The sequence below is a fragment of the Pteropus medius genome, unplaced genomic scaffold (genome assembly GCF_902729225.1).
Source record: "Pteropus medius unplaced genomic scaffold, Ma_sr-lr_union100, whole genome shotgun sequence".
NCBI classification, from domain to species: domain Eukaryota; kingdom Metazoa; phylum Chordata; class Mammalia; order Chiroptera; family Pteropodidae; genus Pteropus; species Pteropus medius.
This window is the reverse complement of record NW_024348242.1, coordinates 868,179-892,642: the sequence shown is the minus strand read 5'-3', so window position 1 is coordinate 892,642 and position 24,464 is coordinate 868,179. Positions and strand designations below refer to the sequence as shown.

The 24,464-nt window shown below is 62.8% G+C and overlaps 1 protein-coding gene across 2 annotated transcripts in view; it reads left to right on the top strand.

Annotated features, from left to right (window-relative positions):
* Positions 1 to 20,481, top strand: part of ADGRD1 (adhesion G protein-coupled receptor D1) — a 92,553-nt gene extending 72,072 nt beyond the window's left edge. For both annotated transcript variants that reach the window (XM_039879212.1, XM_039879211.1), the window contains 9 exons: positions 433 to 544; positions 1,187 to 1,340; positions 6,062 to 6,128; positions 7,730 to 7,796; positions 13,179 to 13,270; positions 14,914 to 15,040; positions 16,279 to 16,320; positions 17,233 to 17,325; positions 18,544 to 20,481. In XM_039879212.1, coding sequence (XP_039735146.1) covers positions 433 to 544; positions 1,187 to 1,340; positions 6,062 to 6,128; positions 7,730 to 7,796; positions 13,179 to 13,270; positions 14,914 to 15,040; positions 16,279 to 16,320; positions 17,233 to 17,325; positions 18,544 to 18,639 — 850 coding nt within the window. In that variant the 3' untranslated portion in view covers positions 18,640 to 20,481. The remainder of the gene's footprint in view (positions 1 to 432; positions 545 to 1,186; positions 1,341 to 6,061; positions 6,129 to 7,729; positions 7,797 to 13,178; positions 13,271 to 14,913; positions 15,041 to 16,278; positions 16,321 to 17,232; positions 17,326 to 18,543) is intronic.
* The last annotated feature ends 3,983 nt before the right edge of the window (positions 20,482 to 24,464 follow it).

Sequence of the window (24,464 nt, the reverse complement as noted above, 5' to 3'; positions counted from 1 at the left end):
GAGCCTCCGCTGTTTGCTCAGCACGCTCCCCGCCCAGGCGGGGTCAGCTCCCGGGACACTCCCGGGTCAGCTCCTTGGAGGTCAGGCCGTTCGAGTGGCCGTGCGGTGGCCGGGAAGGGAGCAAACACAGAGGAACGGCTGGTGCGGAGCCGGGGGCTGGAGCAGGCTGGGGGTGTCCGGGATCTCAGAAGGGCGTCGTGAGCAGGACAGGGGAGAGGGCTGGGTCCGAGCGGCGGGCAGGGCTCGGGCCCGGCGGGGCTGGGCGGCTGCAAGGCGCCGGGTCAGAGCTGGGCGGTTTCCGAGCGCAGCTGGGAGCCCCTGAGTTCCGGCGGCATCTGGGTCGCTGCGTGAAGGCCTCTGGGAGGAGGACGTGGGGTGGCCGCCCTGAGCCCGCCCTGCGCCCGGAACTCAGCCCGGCTTCTCTGCCCGCAGCTCGGTCAGCACCATCCACAACCAGCGCTACCACATCCACGCCAACCTGTCCTTCGCCGTCCTGGTGGCCCAGGCCCTGCTTCTCGTCAGCTTCCACTGCCAGCCGGGCACCGTGAGTGTCCCCTCTGCCCCGCTGCCCCCACGTCACCGGGGCCGGCACCTTCTCCTGCCCGCTAGAACCCTTCAGTGCGGCATTCAGATAGAGTCTCGCCCCCAGAAAGCCAGGCTGCGGTTCCTCCTGGGACACAGATGACACGCAAGTCTCGTTTCTCTGCTCAACATCCAGCTAGCTAACACACACCTCGAAGTGGGTGCACTGAAAATTCCAGAATCTAGGGGCGTCAGTCATGCCCCAGGGCTGCTTCTCCCCGTCTCTCAGCTCCTTCCTCAAGGGCCTCCCCTCCCAGGAGGGAGCCTCCCAAGCTCCAGGGGGTCAAGGTGTCTGCAGGGAGGAGGGAAACCTCCCTCCCCGGTGGCCCCGCCCACCCCGGCACCCCCCACCGCGGACCAGGCTGGTCATGCGCCCCCCCTCCTGAACCAATCCCTGTGCCTGGGAGGGGGCGTGGGCAGTGATCGGTCACTCCTGAGTCTATCCCTCGGACTAGAAAGTGGAGCCATGACTCCCAGGAAGAGAACGAGGCAACACGACCAGCAGACGCCCCCAGAAAAGGATGCCGGGGGGCGAGAGACCGGGAAACGCCCGCCACGCGCACCCAGACAGCTCTCACCTCCCGCCCCTTTGCTTCGATGCCAGGTCCCCTGCCAGGTGCTGGCCATGCTCGTCCACTACTTCTTCCTGAGCACCTTTGCGTGGATGCTGGTGGAGGGGCTGCATCTCTACAGCATGGTGGTCAAGGTCTTCGGCTCGGAGGACAGCAAGCACCTCTACTACTACGGGATAGGATGGGGTAGGCGGGGGTGGGACGGGCTCAAGGGGTGGACGGGTCAGTAGGGCGGGATGCGATTTCCTCTTCATATCGTCCTTCTTCGCACCTTGAAGAAGCCAAGACAGAAGGAGAACCATGTTGGCTTATCAAAAGCAAAAGTCTCACATCAGTGGGAAACACTTCTGACTGACTTTGGCAATTTGGGGTATTTTTACAAAGATTGATTTTATCGGTCTTACTGATTTTCTCTATTGTTTTATATTATCTAGTTCATTAATTTCTGCCATAATGTTTATTATCTCTTGCCTTCTGCTTGCTTTTGGTTTGGTGTGTTCTTTTTCCAGTACATTAAGGTAAAAGTTTGGGTTATTCATTTGAGATCTATATTTTTTTAGAAATAGACATTTATAGCTGTATAAATGTTTCGGCGCATTGCTTCAGCTGCATCCCATAGGTATGGTGTGCGTGGCCTCATTTTCATTCATCCGAAAGTATTTTCTGATTTGCTTTCTGATTTCTCCTTTGACCCTTCTATTATCTATAGTGTGTTGTTTAATTTCCACACATCTCTGAATTTCTCGGCGTTTTTTTTTTTCTGTTTTTAATATCTAATTTCATTAAATTGTGGACAGGCAACATACTTCGTACAATTTCAGTCTTTTCGGATGTATTAAAATTTGTTTTCTGGCCTAATCCTGGAGAATGTCCCATGTGACCTTGGGAAGAATACCCATCCCGCGGCCGTGGAATGATGTGTTCAGTAGGTGTCTGTTAACTGGTTTACGGTGCCGTGCACGCATTCTGTTTCCTTGCTGCTCTATCTAGGTTGTTCTATTCATTCTCGACAGCGAGGCATTGAAGTCACCAACTATCACTGTTCCGTCGTCTCTTTCCCTCTTTGATGCTGTCAGTTTGGGTTCATGTCTTTGTGGCTCGACTGTCAGGTGTATCTCTGTTTGCAAGTGCGTCTTCCTGTTGGATTGACACTCTTTATCATTATAAAAGATCCCTCTTCGTCGCCAGTAACCTTTTTGTTAGTTTGTTCTGTAGCCTATTTTGTCTGATTTCAGTGTCGACATTCTAGTTTCCTTCTGGTCGCTGCTTGTGTGGTGCATCTTTTTCCATCCGTTCGCTTTCCACTGATTGGTATCTTTGCATCTGAAGCGTGTGTCCCATACACGGGACCTGGTTACATCTCGGTTTTTATCAAATCCAGTCTCACAGTCTCTGCCTTTTGATTAGATCGTTTAATACTTTCACATTTGACCTTGTGGTTTATACAGCTGGATTTACACCTGACATTTCACTTTTCGTTTTCTACGTGTCTAGTGCCTGTCTGGTTTCTCTGCTTCTTTTTGCGTGGTTTTGCCGCATGTTAAAGTCATTGTCTTAGCAGTTGCTATAGCGCTTACCGTATGTATCTTAGTTTATTAGACCCTCTTTCGATTTATGACAAATCGCAGTGAGATATAGAAATGCCACTTCCACGTAGCTCTATTCCCGTCCTTCGAACTGTGTGATGACTGTCATGGAGGTCGTATCTGTACACAGCACAGCTCAACAACTCATTGTTATAACTATCGCCGCCTTTAATCTTATGTCCTTTAAAGAAGCTAAGAAAACGCAAGTGATTTTCGCAGAGTTCGTTATCTTATCCTTCCCGTTTGCCGTTTCCGATGCTCTTCGTTCGTTTCCGTGTATCTGAGTCGCCCCCCGGTGCCGTCTCTTAACTCAAAACAGCTTTGCGGCAACCCTCCCCCGTGCCGTCATTCTCAAGTACGCTACGTTTCTCTCCGTTATAGGTCCAACAATACAATTACGTAATTTCACTTTATACCATTGTTTTTTAAATCAGTTATGAGTAAAAGGGGAGAAGAAATATGCATCTATGCTATATTTTATAGCTACGCGATTCCCTTTACTAGTGTTGTGTGAGCGTGTGCGATCGTGAGTGAGTGTGTGTGTGTTCACATCACCTGGGGTTCTTTCAGCCCGGAGATCTTTATCTAGTATTTCACGTAGGGCAAGTCCGATAGCAACAAATCTCTCACTTGTTGTTTATTTGGAAATGTCTATTTCGTCTTCGGTTTTAAAAGTTAGTTTTGCTAGATATAGACTCTTGGTTGACAGGGTGTTTTCCTTTGATTATGTCATCTCCCTGCCTGTAGAGACTGCCGTTTCTCATCATAATTAATCTCTTAATCGTACTGGAGTCCCTTGAGCACAAGAAGTTGTTTTTCACTTGATTCTTTTTGCCTTTGTCTTCCAGCATCTGTATTCTGATGAGTCTGGGCGTACGTCTCTTTGTGTTCATCTTCGCTGGGGTTTGTTGAGATTTGATCTATCTTCAAGTTCACCGAGTCTTTCTTCTGCCATTTCAGATTCACTCTTAAACTTCTCTACAGAATTTCTTTCATTTCAGTTATTTGGGAGGGTGGATGGAGGATGTGGGCTCTTACCTGGAATACAGGTTCTGCAGCACGGAGCTGAGTAGCTGAGGACTGCGGGCCACCCGCCCGCACGGAGATGCCGTGCCTCCTGTCCGGGTGCTGGGAGAGGGAGCCCCGCCTTCCTGGTCACACCTGTCAGAGTGAGGCTTCCCTCGTGCTGAGCTGGGCGAGGAAGCGGGCCGTGTCTCAAGGGTCTCAGACTCTTTGTTCTTACCAAGACTTACTAGGATTTCTTGAACAAATTTTTCTTAATTTGCCATATGCCCTTAGGAAAATTCACGGAGACTTTAAATGGTTGGGTTGTTTAAAGCTACTCTTCACCAGTCATGGCCGTCGCACTGAGGCGGGGGTCTGTGGAGAGACTCACGCGTCATTCTCCTCCCCGTGGATGTGGCTCGTTTGTTTAACGTCCTTCTGGCCCGTCCTGGTGAGCACGGGAAGCCCCGTTTCCCGCCAGAGTGGGCTGTGGCAGCTGACAGACACGTGGTGCTCTTGCATTTGCTATGAAGCATTCATCTCATTAGAGACCTGCTACTTGTTTCTGGTTTTCCTCAAATTAATTTAATTTCCACAGTCCCCACTGTGCAAGGAGCAGTAAACATGTTTGTTTTGTGCTTTGAGCCACTCATATAATTTACCTGAGGGGAAAGTGGGGATAAGCGATGTGCCGCTCATGGCTTCACCTGGGCGATGTGCAGAGAGGAGGCTCGGCATCCACGTCCAATGGCCAGTGGCCATGCGGGGGGCGCCCGTGGGCGCGCTGGGGCCCTGGACGCCGCCCGTGAGCGAGCTCGCTGTTTGTGCCGCGCTTTCCACCCCGGACGCCTTCGCGCCCGCGGCCTCTCGGCACAAACGTCCCCTCTCCTCCGTCTTCCCCGTGGCGAGCCCAGATCAAGTGTGACCTGCTCTTTCCACGTCCTTGTGATTCCCCCAGAGAGGAGCGGTGCTCCGGCTGTGATTCCCGACGCCATTCACCGTGAGGAGTGATGAGATGGCATGTGACCAGCCTCCTGTGACCGCCAGTTTCTTTATGGCTGTGGTCAGATGATTTAGGGACGTGCGTGTGCACACACACGAGCCACAGCAAAGGCTGAAACGAATGACAGTGTTTATCCAACTCATCTGCACAGTGTGAGGAGCCCAGTGAGTGGAGTTGTGTGGTGGCTCTAAGGCAGTGTGTGTGCTTATGAGCGTGTGTGTGTGTGTGCGTGTGTGTGTGTATGCGTAGGTAAAAGGCAAGGCTGCAAGGCATGTGTGCGTTAGTTGGCAGTAGAACACAAGACGCAGGCAGTGTCTGTGTGTGCACGTGTGCGTGTGTGTGCATGCGCGTGTGCGTGCATGTGTGCGTGTGTGTGTGTCCCAGTCCGGTCTTGCAGGGCATCTTCTTTTGTCTGCACAATGTTGGAGAACAAATAAATTGTTTGCCAATATTTTTAAATGGAGAGATTTTACATAAAATTACAGAGATCTTTTGAAAAGTGAGGTGATCTGGGGACCCTTCTTGGGGACACTGGCTGGAACCGTGTGGCTCCTGGTGCCGACAGGACCCCTGCAGGCCGCCTGCGCCCCAGCATCAGCCGTCAGCGGGCGGAGAGCGGGCGGGGCGCAGGCCTCCACCCCGCCTCCCTCTGCTTTCCCTTGATCAACTTCTTCAGGGCTCACGAACTGCGTCCTGCGTTCTGATTAGGCCAGATTTAGCTTCACCCCTAAATAGAGACGGTCTGCAGACAGCTGTGCTCTCTTGACCTTTAGTTAGTGACTGAGGAGGAGCTGGAGGCTGAGCCAGGCGCCGGGAGCCAAGTCGCTCCCGAGCCCCTGGGGCTGGTCCCCAGTGCTGGGGATGACCGCGGGGCAGGCGTCATGCAGCCAGTGCCTCGCGCCTCATGCCCGGCCACCTCTGCCACCCTCACGACGGCCTGAGAGAGGGGTGCTGTTACCTCCACTCCACAGCGGGGACATGGTGGCCAGGGAGGTCCAGACACCCCGGTCACTGCTCCATGGCACGGCCCCTGCTGGACACGGGGCGACACGGGGAGAAAGGCAAAGGAGCTTCCGGTGTGGGTTTGGGGTTCGAGGACCAAGTGAGAAACATGGCAGCCGAAAGCAGAAGAATCTCGACTTTCCATTCGCCTCTGGGCAGCAAAGAAGGGCCGACCCCGGACCCGGGCCCCTCGTGGTGGCCGGGACCAGGGAGAGGAGGGGGCGGGCGCTGGCTCCAAGCGAAGGCGCGGCCGTCCATCCTCCAGCCCCCTGTCCGGGCGAGCTGATGCGCTTGTGCCCTCCCTCCCGCAGGGTTGCCCCTTCTGATCTGCACCGTGTCCATATCGTCGGCCACGGACAGCTACGGGACCACTAACAAGTAAGTGGGGTGTGCCCGAGGCCCCCGGTGTGTGGGGCACCCACAGGGAGGGCCTCTGTGAGGGACCCAGGGCGCAGTTCTGTCTCCCACATCCTTCATGGGGAGGTTCTGCCTGAGGCTGGTTCCTGGCTCTGGCCTTAGGAAAGGTCACTGTGCCCTGGACGCTCTGCCATCTGCGACCAGCACCCAGGTGTCAGAGGGCCCTGGGGGGCGAGGGGGCCGGAACCCAGCTCCAGTCATGACTGTGCGATGCTGCGTCCCCTGTGCCAGGCGCGGGGTCCGTTGCTCGTGTGTGGCAGGTGGGACTTCCCAGGGTTCAGGACCCCGGGCCACAGTCTGTAGTAGGGTCATGAAGCAGATGGGGTGGTGCCGTGCGTCAGGCCGGGGTCCAAGTTCCAGAAGTGCAACTTCCTCTCCATGCAAGAGAAAACGGCTCCATCGCCAGCATCTTTGGGGAGCCGCCCCCCTCGTCAGCCACGCCGAGGAACCGCGGTGTGAAACGGGAAGGGAACATGCCATCGAGGGCGTTCCAGAAGGGGCGGAAGTCGAACGGTCTCACAGCTTCAGGACGGGATGGCGTTCCAGCGGATCTGCCCGCCGGGGAGGACCCGGCCTCTGCTTCACGCGACGACTAACTGGAGTTGAGACGCGGGAGGAAAGCGAGCGGGCCCTGAAGTGCGTGACTAAACGGGCTGTCCTTCCGGCCCTTTCCGTCCCGTCCTGGAAGGCGCGAGACGCCAGGCACCCATGAAAGCGGGAAGCTGCCTCTCAGACACGTTTCCACTCACCGCTCCACTCTGTGCCACCTGGAGCGCGTGGACGCTGTGTGCGCCCGCCGCGTGGCCCGGTCTGTGTCCAGAGCAAGCCTGTCACCCGCTCAGGTTCCCGGGAGTGAGGACTGCCCCACGCTCGTGGCCAGACCCCGGTGGCTGTCCCCAGGTGCAGGGAGAAGAGATGCCCTAGGCCCGTGGGCTGTTGGCAGGGCTGACGTTCGGCCTGGCTTCCTGCAGACCCGTGTCAGAGCCAGAAGGACTGGGACGTCCTCGGACAGGACCCCACGCGCCAGATGGCGCTTCTCCAGAAGTCAGAGCCATTGCTGGGAGCCACTGGGACCTTTTCTCTGGATTGGGGACGCTGTTGGGAGGCGTAATTGACCGACAGCTAACAAGCAGGTGAAAGGGGCCAGTGCCCTGTCACGGGACGACTTGTCGACCCTCTGGTCCCCTGCAGAAAGCACCGGTCAGTCCCGTGTTGCAGCGCTCTGGAAGAAAGCCAGCCTCCGGCAAATCCAATTTTATAATAACGTTAAAACCTTCCTCGCCTTTTGGCTACACTCCTCAGACGTGAATTTTTCCACTAACGAAGGGCCGGTGAAAGCCTTTCCATGAGCCAATCTGCAACCCTGGAAAATTCTCCGAGAAGGGGGCACGTGAGGTGGTCGTGGGCAGGGACAGAGGCCGCTGCTGGGGCAGACGGTGCTACGTGGCCGCGCCCTGGGTGACCCCGCGCTGGCCCAGCGGGCCCTGCACGAAGGGGCCCCGCGGCAGGCGGAAGGGGCAGGCGGCTCGGGAGCTGAAGTGACGGCCCGCTTCCCTCCGCAGTTGCTGGCTGTCCCTCCAGAGCGGCGCCATCTGGGCCTTCGTGGCCCCCGCCCTGCTGGTCATCGTGGTACGTTCCTGCCTTCTTGTAGGTGGGCAGTGAGGGCGTGGGGCGGGGCCTGGGGTGCAGACGGGTGGGGGGTGTAGGGGAAGGAGGAGGTGGGGCTAGTCGAGTAAAGGAAGAGGACTACCATGTGGGCCTGTGCAGATGGGGCCGGGCCTGGGCAGATGGGGTGGGCCTGGGCAGATGGGCGTAACCTGGGCAGATGGGTAACCTGGGCAGTGGTGCAGTGGCCCGGGCAGGTGGGGCTGGGCCTGGGCAGCCGGGGCTGGGCCTGGGCAGATGGGGCGGCCTGCAGGTGGGTGGGGTCAAGCAGGGGGCGGGCCTTTGCAGATGGGGCGGGGCCTGGGCAGATGGGGCGGGGCCTGGGGGCTGTCTGGCTCTTTTCCTTCCATAGTTTGGTCCCCACTCCCTCTTGTTGGTCGAGGAGCTCCTGGTTTCCAGGGCCGGGAATACTCGCCCTCTGACCCCCATGCAATGGTCAGAATTCCGGGGTCCCAGGGACGGGAATCCCAATGGGACTGGCAGGTGGACAGGACGGGGGCTTCTAGGCCTGGGTCGGCTGTGTCGGCCGCCCAGGGGCCAGACACGCTCTGCTCCCTGCCAGTCCGCCCCTCTCTCAGACAGGCTAAACCTCTCAGGGTCCCCCAAAATTCCGGGGACAGCTGTCGCGGGGGAGGGGAAAGGCCTCTGCTGCCCGCCCCCCGCGACCTACCCCCACCCCTGGGACCCGGGACACTCGCCGCGCCCTCCAGGCCAGGCCCCAGGCCATGGTCACTGCCCCGAGCCTCTGCTTTCCAAGGGCATGGAGGACACTCGTGCCTCCCCCCTGGGGGTCCCATCCTGCCGTCACAGCCACCATAACCGGAAACCGTCCTCCCTGTCCTGTGACAGGTCACCTTCCATGTCGCTGGTGAGGGCGATCAGCAGGGACTTGGGGAGAGGGTCCGTGGGTGGCACTCAGGTCCCCCCACCCACAGGCATCATGCAGCCTGGCCCCTCCCCCAGCTGCCAATGTGAAAGTGCATCCGGTTTTGTTCCGCATTTGGTGGCACCGAGCGAGTGAGGGCAGGTGGTTAATTAGAAATGCATCCGAGGGAAGATGCTGGAGACCTGGGTTGGTCCTTCCTCGTTAAAATTCCGCTCAGGCACCCTGTGCCGCACGGAGGTGCAGCAGCGTCTCCGGGGCACAGGGTGTCCAGAGGACAGTGAGGGGACACGTCGCGTCATCCCCGTCTGCTTGGGATGGGGGTGCCCGTCCCGTCCCCTTGTCCGGTGACGTGGTCTAGAGTGTCACAGGCGATGTGTGATTTCCTTGGGGATGTGTGGCCTGTGAGTGTCCTGGGTCCCCCATGGCCCAGGGCCCGCGCCTCTGAGCTGGAGGACGGCGGCTCTGCTCCCAGCTCCGCGGGCTGTGCAGGCCTCCGTGTGCCGTGGGCCCCCAGAGGGAGAGCGGACAGCAGGAGACGGGCTGTGTGTTCTTTCTTTGTCTGTCACCAATGGTCAGAATCACATCCCTGTGTCACCTGTGCGTGTGGAGGGGGCGCAGCAGTCTCTGCAAGTCCAGGGGCTCGCGCACCTGCTGCATAAAGGGAGCTCCTGCCAGGGGGGCACAGCTGGGGGCAGGGACATCCTTTGCATTAGGTGGGGACAGGGACATCCTATGCATTAGCAAAGAGCCCTGAGCAGTGTCCTTCAGTTAATCATGTCAGCTGCGGGAGACGGCGTGTTGTCGTGGTGATGTGTTATTGAGCTTTCAAATCCAGGGCTGTCCCCCGTCCCTAGGGCTGCCCGAGGCTCATCTGCAATCACTTCGTCCCCAGCCTTTTAGCGGATCACAGAGGCTTCAGTTAGGGACCCGCGTGCTCCCTCCCTCCCTGCCCGCTCGGGTGGGCTGAATGGCGGACGTCTCCAACGAAAACGGAGAAAAGTTCCGCAACAGACGTTCGATAATCCCGCGCTCGGCCCCTCGGGGCCGAGGGGCCTGAGCCCCAAAGGAGCTTGTTCTGTGTCGGCCCCACAGGAAAGAGGAAGAGTCGGAGCTTTGCGATCTTCCTGTCCCCGAGCAGAAGCAGGGCGCTGGGTCTGCGTAGACACGGTCGCGCGATTCACGCGCAGTCAGTCGCAGGTGCAGGTGGAGAGGGGCGGACACGGGAGCGCGCACGGACGCAGACGGGAACGGGCGTGGTCGCACGCGCGGCGATGACTCTCGGTGTTCGCGCGTGCGCGTGCGCGTGCGCGTGCGCAACCCTCTCATTGTGAAATACCGCTCCACATCCTGGCGGCTGTCACTAATAAATACCACATAGCCTTGACCAGGTCAAGACACGGGACGTGGCCTGAACCCCAGGAGGCTGGCCTGGTCGTTCCCGCCTCCCCCGCAAGGTCCCCGCGATCTGAGTGCATCTCCTCCCCCGGGGTGCTTTTTTGGTTTGTTTTGCTGAAATGCAGCCCAAGAATTATTCCCTTGACATCTGTCCCAAGCGGCTGGCCGGCGGCGCTAACGCGGAGATGGCCGCTGATGGGCTCACGTGCCACCCGCCTCGCCCCGGGGCCTCTTCCGATTTCCAGCCGGGCGGAAACCAGGGCGCAGCGTGCAGGGAGGGGCAGGGCTGCCTGTGTTGTGCCTTTTATGAGATTCCAGCTGGTTGCACTCGAAGCTGGCGCCCCCCTTAATTGCGCACTGATGCGGGATTGGGCGCCCCCTTTAATTGCGCACTGATGCGGGATCGGTTAGCTGTGCCCCCTTAGGGCCGGGCAGATGCGATCACCCTACGCATCCTAGGCGGCCGAAGTGTGCGTGCAAATGAAGTCAGACGGAGCCAGGCCGAGAGAGCGGGGCGAGTCGATAAACCCCAGCAGTGACGGGTCGCGGCAGCCGGTAGCTGAGCAGCTTAACCGTTACTCAGACGCTTCCTCCGGGTCTTAAATAGACAGCCCAGGAAATCGGGAACCTGGAACCCAGTTAATCACCTGAAACAAAATCCTCCGCCGTATCCCCTCATCCATCCAGTGTCCGTGTGTCCACGACTTCTCGCCTGCCAGGCCGGGGGCAGAGTGCTTTTCTCGTCGTCTAGGAGCAGACAGGGGTTGCGATGGGACCGTGGGCTCACGGCGGAGGGGGGGGGGTGCTGCAGCTTCTCCCCGGAGGCCGCCGGGCGTCCCTCTCCCAGGTCCTAGGCTCCAGGCTTTGCCCACCCTCTTTCCCGAATCACTGGGACCCCTCACATTTACGTGTCTTTTCCTCCCGAGCCTGAGGATGCTGCCGAGATTTTCATAGGGAGAGATTTATACCACTTCCCTCCTCATTTATAATTGTTCACAATTGAAATTTCGTGAAGTCGTTTGACATTCGAACTCTAACACACGTGCTTAAATATTTGAAAGGAAAGCCTGGTAACGACGTCGTCTCTGTCCACGGCTCTCCGCTCCGGGTCTCCACCCGCCCCCCAAATGGACATCGCTGGCGCTAATTCTGCGTGTCCCCCAGGGCTCTGTGCAGAATCCGGGGGTATGGCTACATGGCGGCCGCTCTGGGCCTGAGTGACCCTGGAAAAGCCACCGTGCCTGCATTCCATGCGGGGCGGGTGGCCACGGGCGACCCCACACCCCTGCCTGTGTTCACAACTCGTAGTTAAAACAAGATCTCGGCTCCTGCCGCCCTGTGAGGATGCAGGACACGGGTCCCCAAGGTGGCGGACAGAGGACCGAGTAAACGTTCTCCCTGCCCCCGCAAATACAAGGGCGAATCGTGCATGGAAAACACCAAACAGCTCAGAACTCTGGAAATTACTCACAGGCGTAAAAGCTGAGAGCGCCTATTGAAGAAAAAAGCGGCCACACTGTGAGCGCGGCAGGGCCTGGCATTTGAGGTCCCAGCCACGCACAATGGAACCTGATTTTAGACAAAGCTGTTCTCAGACAATCGCCTGATTGTCTGGAACCGAGGGTCCCACCCCTTGAAGCAGTGACTACACCTCGCGGACCTTCGCTCTCATCCCTGTCTGTGGCATTTTAAAGCTGAGACTCCCTGTCCCCGTGTCCCCGCTGGCACCCCCTTTCCTGCTCTGGCAGAGTGTGGCTTCCTGCAGCTGTAACCTGGTCAGCAGTGGTGGGCTTGAGGGCTCAGTGTCACTGGTCAGCGGTGAGGGGGGGTGAGGTCACAGTGTCACTGGTCAGCGGTGAGGGGTGAGGACATAGCGTCACTGCACACGCACATCTGTCATCTTCTGCTTTCTGTGGCCTTGGGGGACGTCCACTCTTACCGTCGAATTACAGGCGAGACCATGGCGGGCAACCAGGCAGGTGTGACCAGGAGTCCAGCTGCCAGGTAGTGGGCCGGGCGGTTACGTCAGGACCCAGCTGAAAGCGACTCCGAGGCCTTCGCCCTCCTAGTGAAACAGGACAGGCGAGGGCCAAAGAGGAAGGGCGCCATGCCCCAGTGTCCCGTTTCCCCGGGGACGGCATGACAGCGGTGTCTCAGGGGGTCCCGCTGACTGCGGGGGGAGCTGGGAGGAGGGGGAGGGGACACAGGGCTGGGAGAGCAGAGTGGGGGCTACAAGGCCTCTGGGAGGAGGGGCCCCGGGAGTCCCCGCCTGAGCCCTGCCAAGCTCTGCCGGGTGCCAGGTATGGTAGGGGACAGCCGCCTTCCCTGACGCCTGCCAGGTGAAGCCTTTGCCATTGCCTGTGACAATGGAAGTCCACGTGTGGGATTTTGTCCTGGATTATAGAGTCCTCGCCACCTCTGTAAATGACCTCGGGGCTTTTCAAAGACACGGGAGAGGCCACTGGCCACAGCACTACCCTGAACCCAGCTGTGGCCCCCACCACAGGAGGAAATCAGGGACCGCCACCCCCGCTGCCACCTGCTCTGAGCCAGCCTCCTTCAGGGCCCCGAGAGCTGCCACAGGAGGGAGGGTGTGCCCGCCTCTGCCAGGACCTCCTAGCCCCACACCCAGCAGCACAGACCCCAGTGGGAGCAGGTCCCCAGCAAGGAGGGGACACGGGGCAGAAGGGGAAGTCCCCTCTGCCGTGGCCTCCGCGGGTCCCCAGGTCTGGGAGGGGCGGGCGGTGAGAGCCGGGCAGCGTGCCAGGGCCTCTGTGCCGGGCGGCGTGCGCCTCGGGCACCATCGCCTCTTCGCGTCGATGTGGGGCGCGGGTCCAGAGCACGCACGCGGCTGCCCGGGATGTGCGCTCGGGGCTGCGCTCCGGGGCCCGCAGCCGGCGTGGGGCGCTCGCACAGACGCGGCCCAGAGCGGCCTCAGGGCCGGCGGGCCAAGGCTCCAGGACGCGGCCTACGCTTCCGCGTCTCCGGAGAGGCCACCAGGTGTCGCGGCCCCGGGGGCCGGCGGGGGCCGGGGGGGGCCGGGGCTCATCTTCCCTCCCGCGCAGGTCAACGTCGGCATCCTCGTGGCTGTGACCAGGGTCATTTCTCAGATCAGCGCTGACAGCTACAAGGTCCACGGGGACCCCAGCGCCTTCAAGTAAGCGGGCCCCTGGGCCCTCGGCGGCACCCCGCACGGGGGTGGGGGGCGGGCGCTGCGCAGCGTCCTCGTGGCTCCTCATTCACCCTCCTCCCAGCCCGGTGCCCCCATCTGTGGGAGACGGGGTCTCCCAGACATTCTCCTGGGGACCGCGTCACCCGAGGGTGAGGCGGCTTGGGGCGGGGTGGAGAGGAAGCTTCTGGACCCTCCTGGTGGGTCCACGTCAGTCCTGCCTCAGCCCCCGCCTCTGTTGGGACCTCGTGACTCTCCAGCCATCAAGGCCTCGCTTTCTGCATCTGAGAGGGAGGTGACGCAGACATGTCACGGGCTGTCACGCTGACGGAGGCCCTGGGAGATCCCTCCAGCCCTGGCTGGCCCTCTGGAGAAGGCGAGGGTGTCCGTGGAGGGACCTGCCCACACCCCAGCTGACCAGTATGTTAGGTCTCTGTCAACTGCAGGTGACAGAAAACCCAGCTCAAACTGGCTAAAGAAAAGGGGACTTAGGAACCCTAGTAACTGTGAGGTCCAGGGCACACCTAGCTGGCGTGACACGCAGGGTCAAACCACAGCCCCAGCCCCAGTGCCCTGCAGCTCTCGGGCTTAGGACCTCTGGGTCGGCTTCATGCTGAGATGGACCCTGCCTCCTGGTGACAAAATGGCTGCAACAGGGGCCTCACGTCCATGGGAAGGTTCGGTCTCTCTCCCCAGGGGTCAGACAGAGGCCCTGAGGCAGCAGCTCAGATGATGGACCCATCACCAAGGAAGGGAAGTCCCCAGTTAACCTGGATCTCAGTGACACGGCCCACTCAGGCCCCGGGGTGCAGTCAGCACCCCTAGACCACGGGCTGGGAAGTGAGCTCCTCGTGGGGCGTTTGGGGGCCGACGCTGTAAGTCTCCTGTCCTCGATCTGAACAAGAAGACCGTAAAGATGTCACCAGCAAATCGATAAAGCAGATTTTCTGTAATGAATTCCAACCCTGGGAATTAAAGTGACAGGCGGCTCTAGCCCCTGGGCTGCTTCAGCTGCTGGGAACCTTGGAGGGGGCGTCCTCCAGGAGAAAGGGTGGCCCTGGGTTGGGGGTCACGTCCTGTGCTCTTCCGTGGGGAGACAAGGCAGCGCTGCCCTGCGAGGCTGGCCCAGCCCCCAGCCGTCCCCCCAGCCGTCCCCCCAGCCTGGCGGCTGCCTGGCCAGGAAGGAGCCGTCCCCCACTCCAGCCTCACTCCCAGGCCTCCCCTAAGCACCCTCCTTCACCCATCCTTGGCCCCGAGTGGCCTTGCTTCATGGCCCAGCCCAGTGGGAGATCCCTGGTGGAGGGCAGACATGGGCTGAGCCATGAGGCTGCCTGCCGTCACGCGCCCCACTGCGGTCTCTGTGGGCGCCCGGGCTCAGCCTCCCCGCAGCACCAGGACCGCGGGATCAGGAGGTCACCTGCGTGGCCCCAGCTGGGCGCCCGTGCCCGCCGCAGCGGAGCAGAGGCCGCGCTGGCGACTGGCCCAGCCCCCGCCCCCATCTCATCCGTCCAGGGGGCTGCGGCAGGGAGGGGCCTGCCCTGCTCCCCGCAGGGGGCATCTGCCCCGCCCGGAGGCCGCCCCCTGGCCCACCGTGTCCCCCCAACGAGAGCGGCCTGCCCTCTCCCTTTCAGGCTGATGGCCAAGGCCGTGGCCGTGCTGCTGCCCATCCTGGGGACCTCTTGGGTCTTCGGCGTGCTGGCCGTCAACAGGCAGGCGGTGGTCTTCCAATACGTGTTTGCCCTGCTCAACTCCCTGCAGGTAGGAGCTCCAGGGCGCCCTCAGGTGGGCGTTGGCCGCCAGCCTCCCCAGTGGGCTTGGGAGGGGCAGGTCGCCCCGGAGCGGGAGGGACTGGAGAGACTCCCTCTCTCTGTTCCCTGCACACCCCTGTGAGCCCATAGCCTGGGGGCGCCCGAGGCACGAGGCGTCGATGGGGCACCCCAGGGTCCCTGAGCAAACGAGGCCTGCAGGGTCGCGGCCCCATCCACGTGGCCAGTACCTGTGGGACGACATCGAGGCCTAAGGGGGGGATGGTCAGCACGTGGGGGCTTCTGAAAGCAAGAGAGGCCTGGAGAGGTGGGGTTGGGGTACCTCGAGTGTGAGTTCTCCTCTGTCCCTGGCATGGAGGGGCAGGGAAGGGTCACCAGCCTGGAAAGCAGAGACTTGGAGGGCCCAGAGTCTGGACCCCAGACCCTGAAGCCCCAGAGGAAGCGTGGACGGACCCGCCCCAGCCTCAGCCCCGCCCTGCGTCCGGTGTTCGTGACCGCTGACCGTCCCGCGGTGGCCTGTCGGGCTCCAGCCGTCACACGGCGTTTCCCTCGGGTCGCTCCTCGTGACACGTGACAGGCGGTCCCAGCACGTCCTGGGACTCCTCCGTCGTCCTGTGCCCAGCGTCCTCCCCACAATCGGGACCAGTGACAGGACACGCTTTGTGGGGCTGCTGCTGGCAAAGTGACCCGAGTCACGTGACGTGCTTGCCTGACACCTGGCGGCAGCGTCTAGGCGTTAGGGGACACCTCCTTCTTGTGCCTGCTCCGGTTCCCGTCACCCTCGGTCCACAGCAGGGACGCTGCGGCTCAGCTTAGCTGACAGCCCGACGCCCTCCCCTTTCCCTGTCCCCTGCGTGTTGCTGCTTTCCCAGGTTAAGCCTGTGAGGGGACCCCCCTGTCCCCCCGCCCCCCGTCCGTGAGTCTTTGCCCGAGCAGCAGCACGGCCACCTCCGGCCCTGGGTGTAGCAGCTGCCTGCCTCTCGGTCAGATTACAGAGGACGGGCGGCGTCCAGGACGACGCTCCACCCCCTTGGGCCGCGCGCACGGTCACAGCTCCCTCCCAGGCTCCCCGGGACACGCGGGGTCACAGCTCCCTCCCAGGCCCCCCGGGACACGCAGGGTCACAGCTCCCTCCCAGGCCCCCCGGGAGTGCGCTGTGCGTGCGTGGGAGTGGGAGGCGTTTGTGCCAGGACGCGAGGGCCCTGACCTGCCGCCCCCCTTCCTTCCCAGGGCTTCTTCATCTTCCTCTTTCACTGTCTCCTGAATTCAGAGGTACGTCTCCTCCGCTCCGACACCCCGAAGCGGGGTTTTCGTTTCTGAAAAGGCACAGAGCTGGGGGACAGTGCTGCCCCGTTGGGCTGGCATCCGGGAAAGTGATCTCGAATAAGCCTCGGTGACAGCGACAAGTCGTGCATGGCGGGGCGGCTTTCCGTCAGCCCCCGTGCCTGGCCCCGTTGCCAAGCCATGTCTGAGCCGCCGCCCTCGCTGCCCATGTCCCGCAGCCTCTGCCGGCCGCGCAGAGGGCGGGGAGACGAGACTCGGGCCCTCGCTGGTGTCCGGCACGGCAGGGGGCGTGGGACCCGGATGTGCTCCCCAGTGCTCCCAGAGGCACTGGGAGGCTGCCCGGGGTGTAAGGGGAGGCCTGTGACAGCTGTGGGGGGATGCCTCTGGGACGGGGGGCGGGGAGGGGGCCGTGGCGCCTCCCGCTCCCCCTGCCGAGACGGTCTGATCGCACAGCGCAGGCCGGGCAGGGCCGGGAGAGGCCCCGGGGAGGTGCTGGCCCCTGGAGGAGGGCTCCCCGGACGGCGAAGGCCAGGGGCCGGCAGGCCGGGCTGCGACGGGGGCGTCCACGAGGCAGACGGGAAGCGGTGGCCCAGCACACACTGCCCTCTGTGCCGCTCACTGCCGAGTGTGTCCCATCTCCCCGGCCAGAGTGTGAGGGGCCGGCAGAGACCCTGCCGGACCCAGCTCCTCCCCCCTGTAGCCCTGTACAGTGCCGGGGACGCAGCGTGGGCCTGCCGAGTGGGCCCGCCACTGTGACGGGTCCCCCGTTTCCAGACCCCGCCCCTCCCCCGCGCCTGCTCTTCGGGGCCCTGTGTCAGCAGGTGCCCAAGACCTTCAGGGGGATGGACCTCCCTTCAGCCTCTGGCATCACCTCTAACGCACCCTGTTCTCCGCTCGAAGGTGAGAGCCGCCTTCAAGCACAAAACCAAGGTCTGGTCCCTGAGCAGCAGCTCCGGCCGCCACGCCCACGCGAAACCCTCCAGCTCCGACGCGGTGAGTGCACCGCAGCCTCTCATCTGCGCCCTTCCTGCGGGTCCCGCCTCACCAGCCCCCGAGCCCAGGCGCTTCTCTGTCACCGTCACCTGGAGGGCCACCCGCCCGCTGGCCGCGAGTCGCTCTGCGGCTTCGCCTAGCCGCACACAGCCACCGCTGCACCAAGGACCCGGTGGAGCCGAGGCCGCAGCCCCGCCTGTCCCGCCCCAGCCCAGCTCCCCCGCAGGGTCGGTGCCCTGCGGGCAGGCTCCGTCCTTCCTGTCTGGCCTGGCGTGGGCCTGCTGGCCGTGGCGGTGCACCCCGACCGGCCCCCCGTCCTGGAGGAGCACGTGTTCCTCGCTCCTGCCCTTCCCCAGGCTCAGCACTTCTTGCGTTGACTTGGGGACAGAAGGACACACTGAGCCCCTGACACGCAGACACCTGTGCGATGGTGTCCCAGCCTCCAGGGCCGCCAGCGCGTGGGCCTTCCGCAGAGGCCCTCTGAGTCCGGTCTCCGCCCTGCGCACGCCCGAGAAACGGGGGCTTGATGCCCAGGGTCCAAACGAGCCCCCCCTTCAGCCTGGGCTTCATCGCCCTCCTCCTGCGGGAGGTGGTGATCGCCCCCTGTCCTCCAGCCCCCCGGGCAGGGCCCCCAGGCAGCCTGGAGCAGGCAGTGTCCTCCCGGCTGACAGTGTCCTCCCTCCAGGGCCCACTCTGGTGTCACGTCCTCGGGAAGTGGCCCCAGGCAGCACCGATGGTGCTCCCGCACATTTCAGTGTCACGGACCCCCAGTCTCTGCCACTCGCTCACCGTGCGCTTGTTGCCCACTGCCCGCCCCCCACAGGAACGGTGATCCATGGGGCCAGGGCCTGCTGGGCTTGGTCCCCATGACCCCGTAGCCTCCGTCAGAGCCCAGTCACGGTGTGGAACGAGCAGACGGAGGGGGAGTGAACGCGCAGACGAGAGATGAATGAATGAATGAATGAATGAATGGGTGCAGGGGGGAGCGCGTGGCCGTGAGTGAGTGAATGGCAGATGAATGAATGATGCGTGAGTGAGTGAATGCACGCCAGACCCAGAAGTCAGTGCAGAGCGGTTGGGAGAAGGTGCGCCCTGGGGTTCAGGAGCCTCGTTTCTGGGGAGCAGTGGGGCCCCGAGGGAAGACCCTCCCCGACTTCCGGGCCCGAGGCTCCGCCCTCTCGACTTGGTGAGTCCTCACCCGCCCTGCGTGGTTTGCAGGTGAACGGGACCCGGCCGGGCACAGCCTCCACCAAGCTCGGCCCTTGGGACAAGAGCAGCCAGTCTGCCCACCGCATGGACCTGTCCCCCGTGTGAGCAGAGGGGCCGAGGACCCGCCGGCCGCACCGCCTCCCAAACAACACAAGACACTCCGCCTCCGCCGGTGGGACCTCTCCCTGCTGTCTGGTCATGGAGTCACAGCCTGTGACAGCCATCCCTGCCCCTTCCCGTGTGACAGAGCCCACCGCTCAGCCCCCCGTGGCTCGGGTCCTGCTGTGGGCTCGAGGCCGCCCTGGGCTCCCCTCAAAGGCCCAGCGGCTGGCCGCGGGTGTGGGCCTCCCCGTCTCTGCAGGGGCCCTGCCCCGGCCCCCACGCCAGCTCACAGGACGGGGCCGCAGCTCCAGGGCGGAGGCTCAGCCTCTGTGCCAGGGTGGGGACTCGGCACTGCACAGGTGGGGTCCGCGAGGGAGGCCAAGGTCCCCATGCTCCCCAGAGGGCAGGCGGAGGCAGATGGGAGGGCCGTGAGCGGTGTGCCCGACTTAATGAACTCGGCCGCGTCTGCGCCCGAGGCCAGGCTGCAGCGGGCCTCGGTGCGCCGAATGCGGGCTGTGGCCTCCACTGCCGCCGGGCTGCGGGCTGAGTGGCCAGCTGGATCCTGTCCTGGATGGGGGTTCCTCAGCCCATTCCTCATGCGGGTGGACGCTTGGACCCAAAGTCGCCCTCAGACACGGCCCCCGCCCAGTGCCGGGCCGTCTCCCAGCGTGGTGGGCAGATGGCGCCCTGTCATGGGGCCCGCCTGGATCATGGGTTCCCAAGGCCTAACGTCCCTCTGAGAGCTTCTTCCTCGTCCTCGCAAATGCTTCCCGTGTCCCTGACGAGCAGTTTCAGTGATGGGTCGCACAGCAGAGGCTGCCCCTGCCCGCAGGGTGACAGCCCTGAGGGCGGGTCTGGCGGGTGACAGTAGCTGCGTCTTTTGGGTTGAGGTTGGTCGTGGGCTCAGCCCTGCAGGCCACAGGGAGTCACTGTCACAGCTCCGTGCGGGCAGGGTCCCTGGGACACCGGGGTACGTGACGAGGCCACTGAGGTATTTGCAACAGGCTGCAAACGGTCGTCTGCGAGATGTGTGTGTTGGGGACTCAGCCCCGTCTTGGGTGCTGCGTGACCCCCTCTGACACCGAGCACGAAGCGTCCAGCGTCCTCCGCCACCACGCGTCTGCCTGCTCCACCGCGTTTACGTAGCTTGGCGGGCCTTCTCCACCTCCGTCCAGTACCTTCTCAATGTCCCTCGCCCTGGTCACGTGACTGCGGCATCCCCACGGGCCTCCCGCTGCAGATGGGGACTGGACACAGAGCAGCACGTGGACGGAGGCAAAGTGCTGTTTGTCCCTTCGAGCGAGGTCCCAGGTGCACCAGCGACTCGGCATGGCGTGAGGTGCTATGTGCCTCGCGTGTAGCCCCCGTGGACAGGCGGGGCCCCGGACGGTGCGGGCGGAGCCCCCGCGTCTGGGGACAGTGCGGGCCGGCTTCTCCTCACGGCCCCGCGTCCCCGCCTGCCCGCGCCCGGGAGCGAGAACACTGGGCTCCTCGAGCTCAGACTCGGACTTTCTCCTCGCTCAGTCCCCGGCGAAGCGCGTCACGGAGGAGCGGGCTTCCTCGCAGCGGGGAGTCAGAGTGTCACCCGTCTGCGTGCGCGGGCCCCGTAGCTGGCGTGTCGGGAGACGCGGGAGCAGGGCCTCCACTCCCCGCGCGTGAGGAGTGTGCTTTCCATGCAGGGGACCGGCTCCCGCGGCCTCTTACCGCCCACACGCAGCTGCCGAAGAGGAGAAATTGCAGAGGGCCGCGCGGGTAAGGCGGTCCGCAGCGCCGGACGGTGACGAGTGCCACTCAGCAGTGACGTGTGTGGTGGTCATGAAATAAAATCTCAGCGTCCTTAAAACAGGTGTGGTCTGCCAGTCTGTTGCTTGTGTAAGGTGGACAGGGCCGAGTCTCTCGACGGAAGGACACACGTGGGTAAAATCCCACCCTGGGACTCACACGGCCGGCGTTGACCTGGTGACGACTGTGTCCCCAGCACAGTCTAGCTCAGGACGCCGTGACGGCCCACGGCCCTCCCCTGCTCTCTCGGGGACCTGGGGGACGGCGGGGCGGGAACACCCGCCGGCGGGTGTGGGAGGAAGGGCGGGGATGTGGCACATGCCCCGAGTGTCTGCAGGTCGGGATGCACTGGTGGCTTCCTCGCAGGAGGTGGAGGGTTCGGTCACACGCTGCCCGCACACCTCGTACACAGGCAGACGTGATCTGCACGGTCTGACAGCACGTCCGCTGTGTGACAGTCTCCCCTAAACCCTTTTCCGTATCCCTGTATGTTGCTCGTGATCGAAATGGAAACGTTTACACATAAAACATTCCGCCATCTGTTAAACTTTGCCGAAACCTCACGCTGATTCACGAGATGTCTGGGCTTCTGCGTCACACGGGCATGTGCAATGTGCCGTCCCTCTTTCTTCAGCTACCATGCAGTGGGGGGCGGGGGTCCCCCGGCAGGCCGCTGTGCGCTCGATCGCCTGATGCCCTCGCCCCCGCCGCCTCCGGCCGGAGCCCCGGCCCCCGCCCTGCCTCGCACGGCCATCTCCTGCGCCGCCTTCGGCGAGTCCTCGGAACCTCGAGTCCACACGTGAGGGCTTGAATAAGCCTTTGGAATATTGTCTCGCCTTGTGTAGAGAGTCTGGGTGTGCGTGCTAGGGCTGCGGGGGACGGGGCTGCTCAGCTCGTGACACTGGCCAGTGCCCTGCTTCCCTTTTTATTTTATTTGCTTTTTATTGAGGTGTAACGGACCTACCACATCGTGATGATTTGGGGTGTGCAACAGCGATTCAATACTTGTATGTACTGCAAAACGACAAGCACAGTACGTCACGTTAACACCCGTCACCGCAGTGCCATGGCGCTCAGGACGTTTCCATCCGCGTCTTAGGTCTGGCGTCCGCCGCTGGGGCCCTGTCAGTCTCCCGTTGTGCTGACCTCGTCCTCTGCGGCCCCCTGTCCCGTGCGGTGTCCACTCAGCGTCCCCCTGGGCGCAGTTCTCTGTGGCTTCTCACTCGGTTTCTCCACCGAGTGGGCCCCTCTGGTGGCGGGTTCACTATGACAACTGGGACGAGGCTCAGAGACTGTGCTCCATCCTCGGGCTGGCGGGCGGGTAGGTGAGCCTGGGCTGGGGCGACCCGGTGCTCAGAAGGGACCTGTTTAAGGCGTCCGTGGCTCTGTGTAAATTTAGGAGAAGACACGCATGTTTACAGACAGACACCATGGAAATAATTGTAGACTTAAAGCAAATATTCAGAACCACGTTCAGACTTTACACGGAACCACCCACGTGTGCCGCCGCCAGTGTCCAGGTCATATATTAACGAGTGGACTCCACCGGGGGAGGGGGGTATGCTAGACCTCCCCACCCGGAGTGAGCCCGTGAACCCCGCCATGTGGCCCTGGAGAACAGACTCCGGGCCGTGTGGGCACCGCCAGCATTGGCGAGAGCCGGCCGTGTGTCCAGAGCTCTGGGTGTGCACATGCGGTTGGTCCTCAGCTACCTGTGGGGCAGGTGTGCTTCGCCCTCCGCTGCGTGAGGAAACCGAGGCCCAGGACTGGCCAGACTTGCATTCGAGGGGGAAGACAGCACAGGTGTGTACAGCACCTGTCACAGGGATGCTGTGGTCGGCGGTGCACGCCGACGTGGAGGGGCACAGGAGGGCCCAGGTGGGGGCGGAGAGAACATGCATGGGTGAACCTGAGGCCCCCCAGGGGCCCTGGTCACTGCTGCAGCCTCTACCCTGGGAGACAAAACCTCAGCCACCAACAGGTGTTCAGAGTACCTGCCCCGCAGGAAAGTTCCAGAGACCGTGGAGGAGGCACTGACCAGGACGGTCGATCTGCTGCTGTAGCGGGGGGCGGACAGTAACCAAGTGGCCAAACCATGGACACTGAGACCCCAGGCGACGACTGTGTTCCTAGGACAGTGAAGCCGGGCAGTGTGATGGGGTGCGTGTGCGAATGTGGGGTGTGTTACAGGGTGTGTGCGCGGAAGGGCATAGGTCTGTGTGTCGGTGTGTGTACACGCTTTCTAATTTAGAACAGGGGTCGGGAACAGCCTCCAAGAGCTGGCCGCTAAGTTGAGCTCCTGGGGGAAGGGGTGCAGGAAGAGGGGACCACGGAGCCCGGAGCCAAGGCTGGAGCTGGATGCCCGTGGGGAAGGGGGGCCGCAGGAGGCACCGGGGGCCGGGCGGTCAGCGGGAGCTGCCGCGGGACTCGGGGCTGGGAGTTTTGTTCTAATTCCTGTGAGAGGCTCTGGGGGTTTCGAGAGCAGCTTTGTCGAGGCACAGTCGCCGTGCGGTGAGCCACACACGGAGTGTGCGAGGCGGGCGTGTCACCGCGTGTGTCACCGCGCGTGCACACCTGAGCAGCATCGCCCTGACTGGCCGCCCCCACCCCCGCCCGCGCACGGCCCCTCCAGCTGGGCGGACGCCTGTTCGCAATCACTGCGGGAATAAAGCAGAGGCCGCGGCCGTGGTGGGACGCCCTGCTGCTGACACGGAGACGGCCCTCTCTCCTCGGGACCCCGGTGCCCGCACTGAAGGGCGTGCGTGGGGTCGGGGGCCACAGTGCAGGCCTGTCTGAGCCTCGGACGCCCCCTCTCTGCATCTCAGGCCGCAGCCGGGAGGGTTCAGGCCCCTCCCCACAGCCGAGGCCTCTGAGGACCCCAGGAGAGGACCCAGAGGGGCTGCCTCGGGGGTGCGAGCCCAGGACTCAGCGTGCGGGGCCGCCTGGGCAGGGGCAGCTGGGGGAGAGGCTGCCGTCCCCCGTTCCCACCCTCACACCGTGTCCCTGCCCTCGGCATGGAACTGCACGTGTGCCCAGAGGCGGAGCTGGGAGCTGGTCCTGCACCCACCTTGGAAGACGCCTGGTCCCCCGCCCACGACCCCCTCTGCACCCCGGTGAACTCAGGGCCGGCTGTGGGGCAGGAAGCACTTCCGTCCATCACTCACACCTGCACGAGACTCCAGGTGAGCGGCTTTGCGGTACACGCGGCCCTGCGGGAGACGGGGACCAGCCCAGGGTCCCCCTCCGAGTCCCCGAGACTACACGTGTGAAATGAGCCCGGGAGCCTCGACGGACCAGGTGTCGGGCCCCCTGAGAGTCTGATCGTGGTCCGGGCGGGTCCGAGGACCCCTGGCCTCTGCGGCTGCGCCCAGGACTGCGAGCCTGGCCCGGCCTGGGACCCTGCTCCGTCAGGCGGGGCTCCAGGAGGGCCGGGTCTGTGCCGGGAATGGCTGAGGTGCCAGGCTGACTCCCACGTGGTGCGTGACCCCTCGGACAGACAGGGCGGTCAGGGCTCCGAGTCTGGGGCCCTAATCCTGGGGCCTCGAATATCCAGCTGTGGACGTGAACCCTGGATGGGGCCGCCCAGCACAGAAAGCCCTGGAGGACATGGTGCACGGAGAAGCCTGGCCCTTGGCCCACGGTGGCGCTCCTTGGAGGGGTCTTCCCGCTGTGACAGCTAAGGACAGGCCGCCCGAGTCACCTGCTCCCTGGTCAGGTGGCCGGTGGCAGGGGTTTGGAATCCAAGTGGAGTTAGGAGCAGCTGTCAGCATCGGGGGCTGGGGTCGACGTGCTGATGGTCGGGCAGAGATTTTTCTGGCTTGGGTTCCCCTATGAACCCCAAGCCCCCAGTCCCTCTGTGTGCACATGGGGGCAGGGAGAGGCAGCCCCCCCTTACTACACTCTCCGTCAGGACGGGGACCTGGGGGTGGTTTGGGGCACAGGCGTCAGGTTGGAGCTGAGCCCTGCTCAGGAAGCTGACTCTGCTCCTGTGCTGGCTGGGGACAGCTGGAGATGGATGGGCGGGTCCAGTCCCTTGGGAGCCCCCA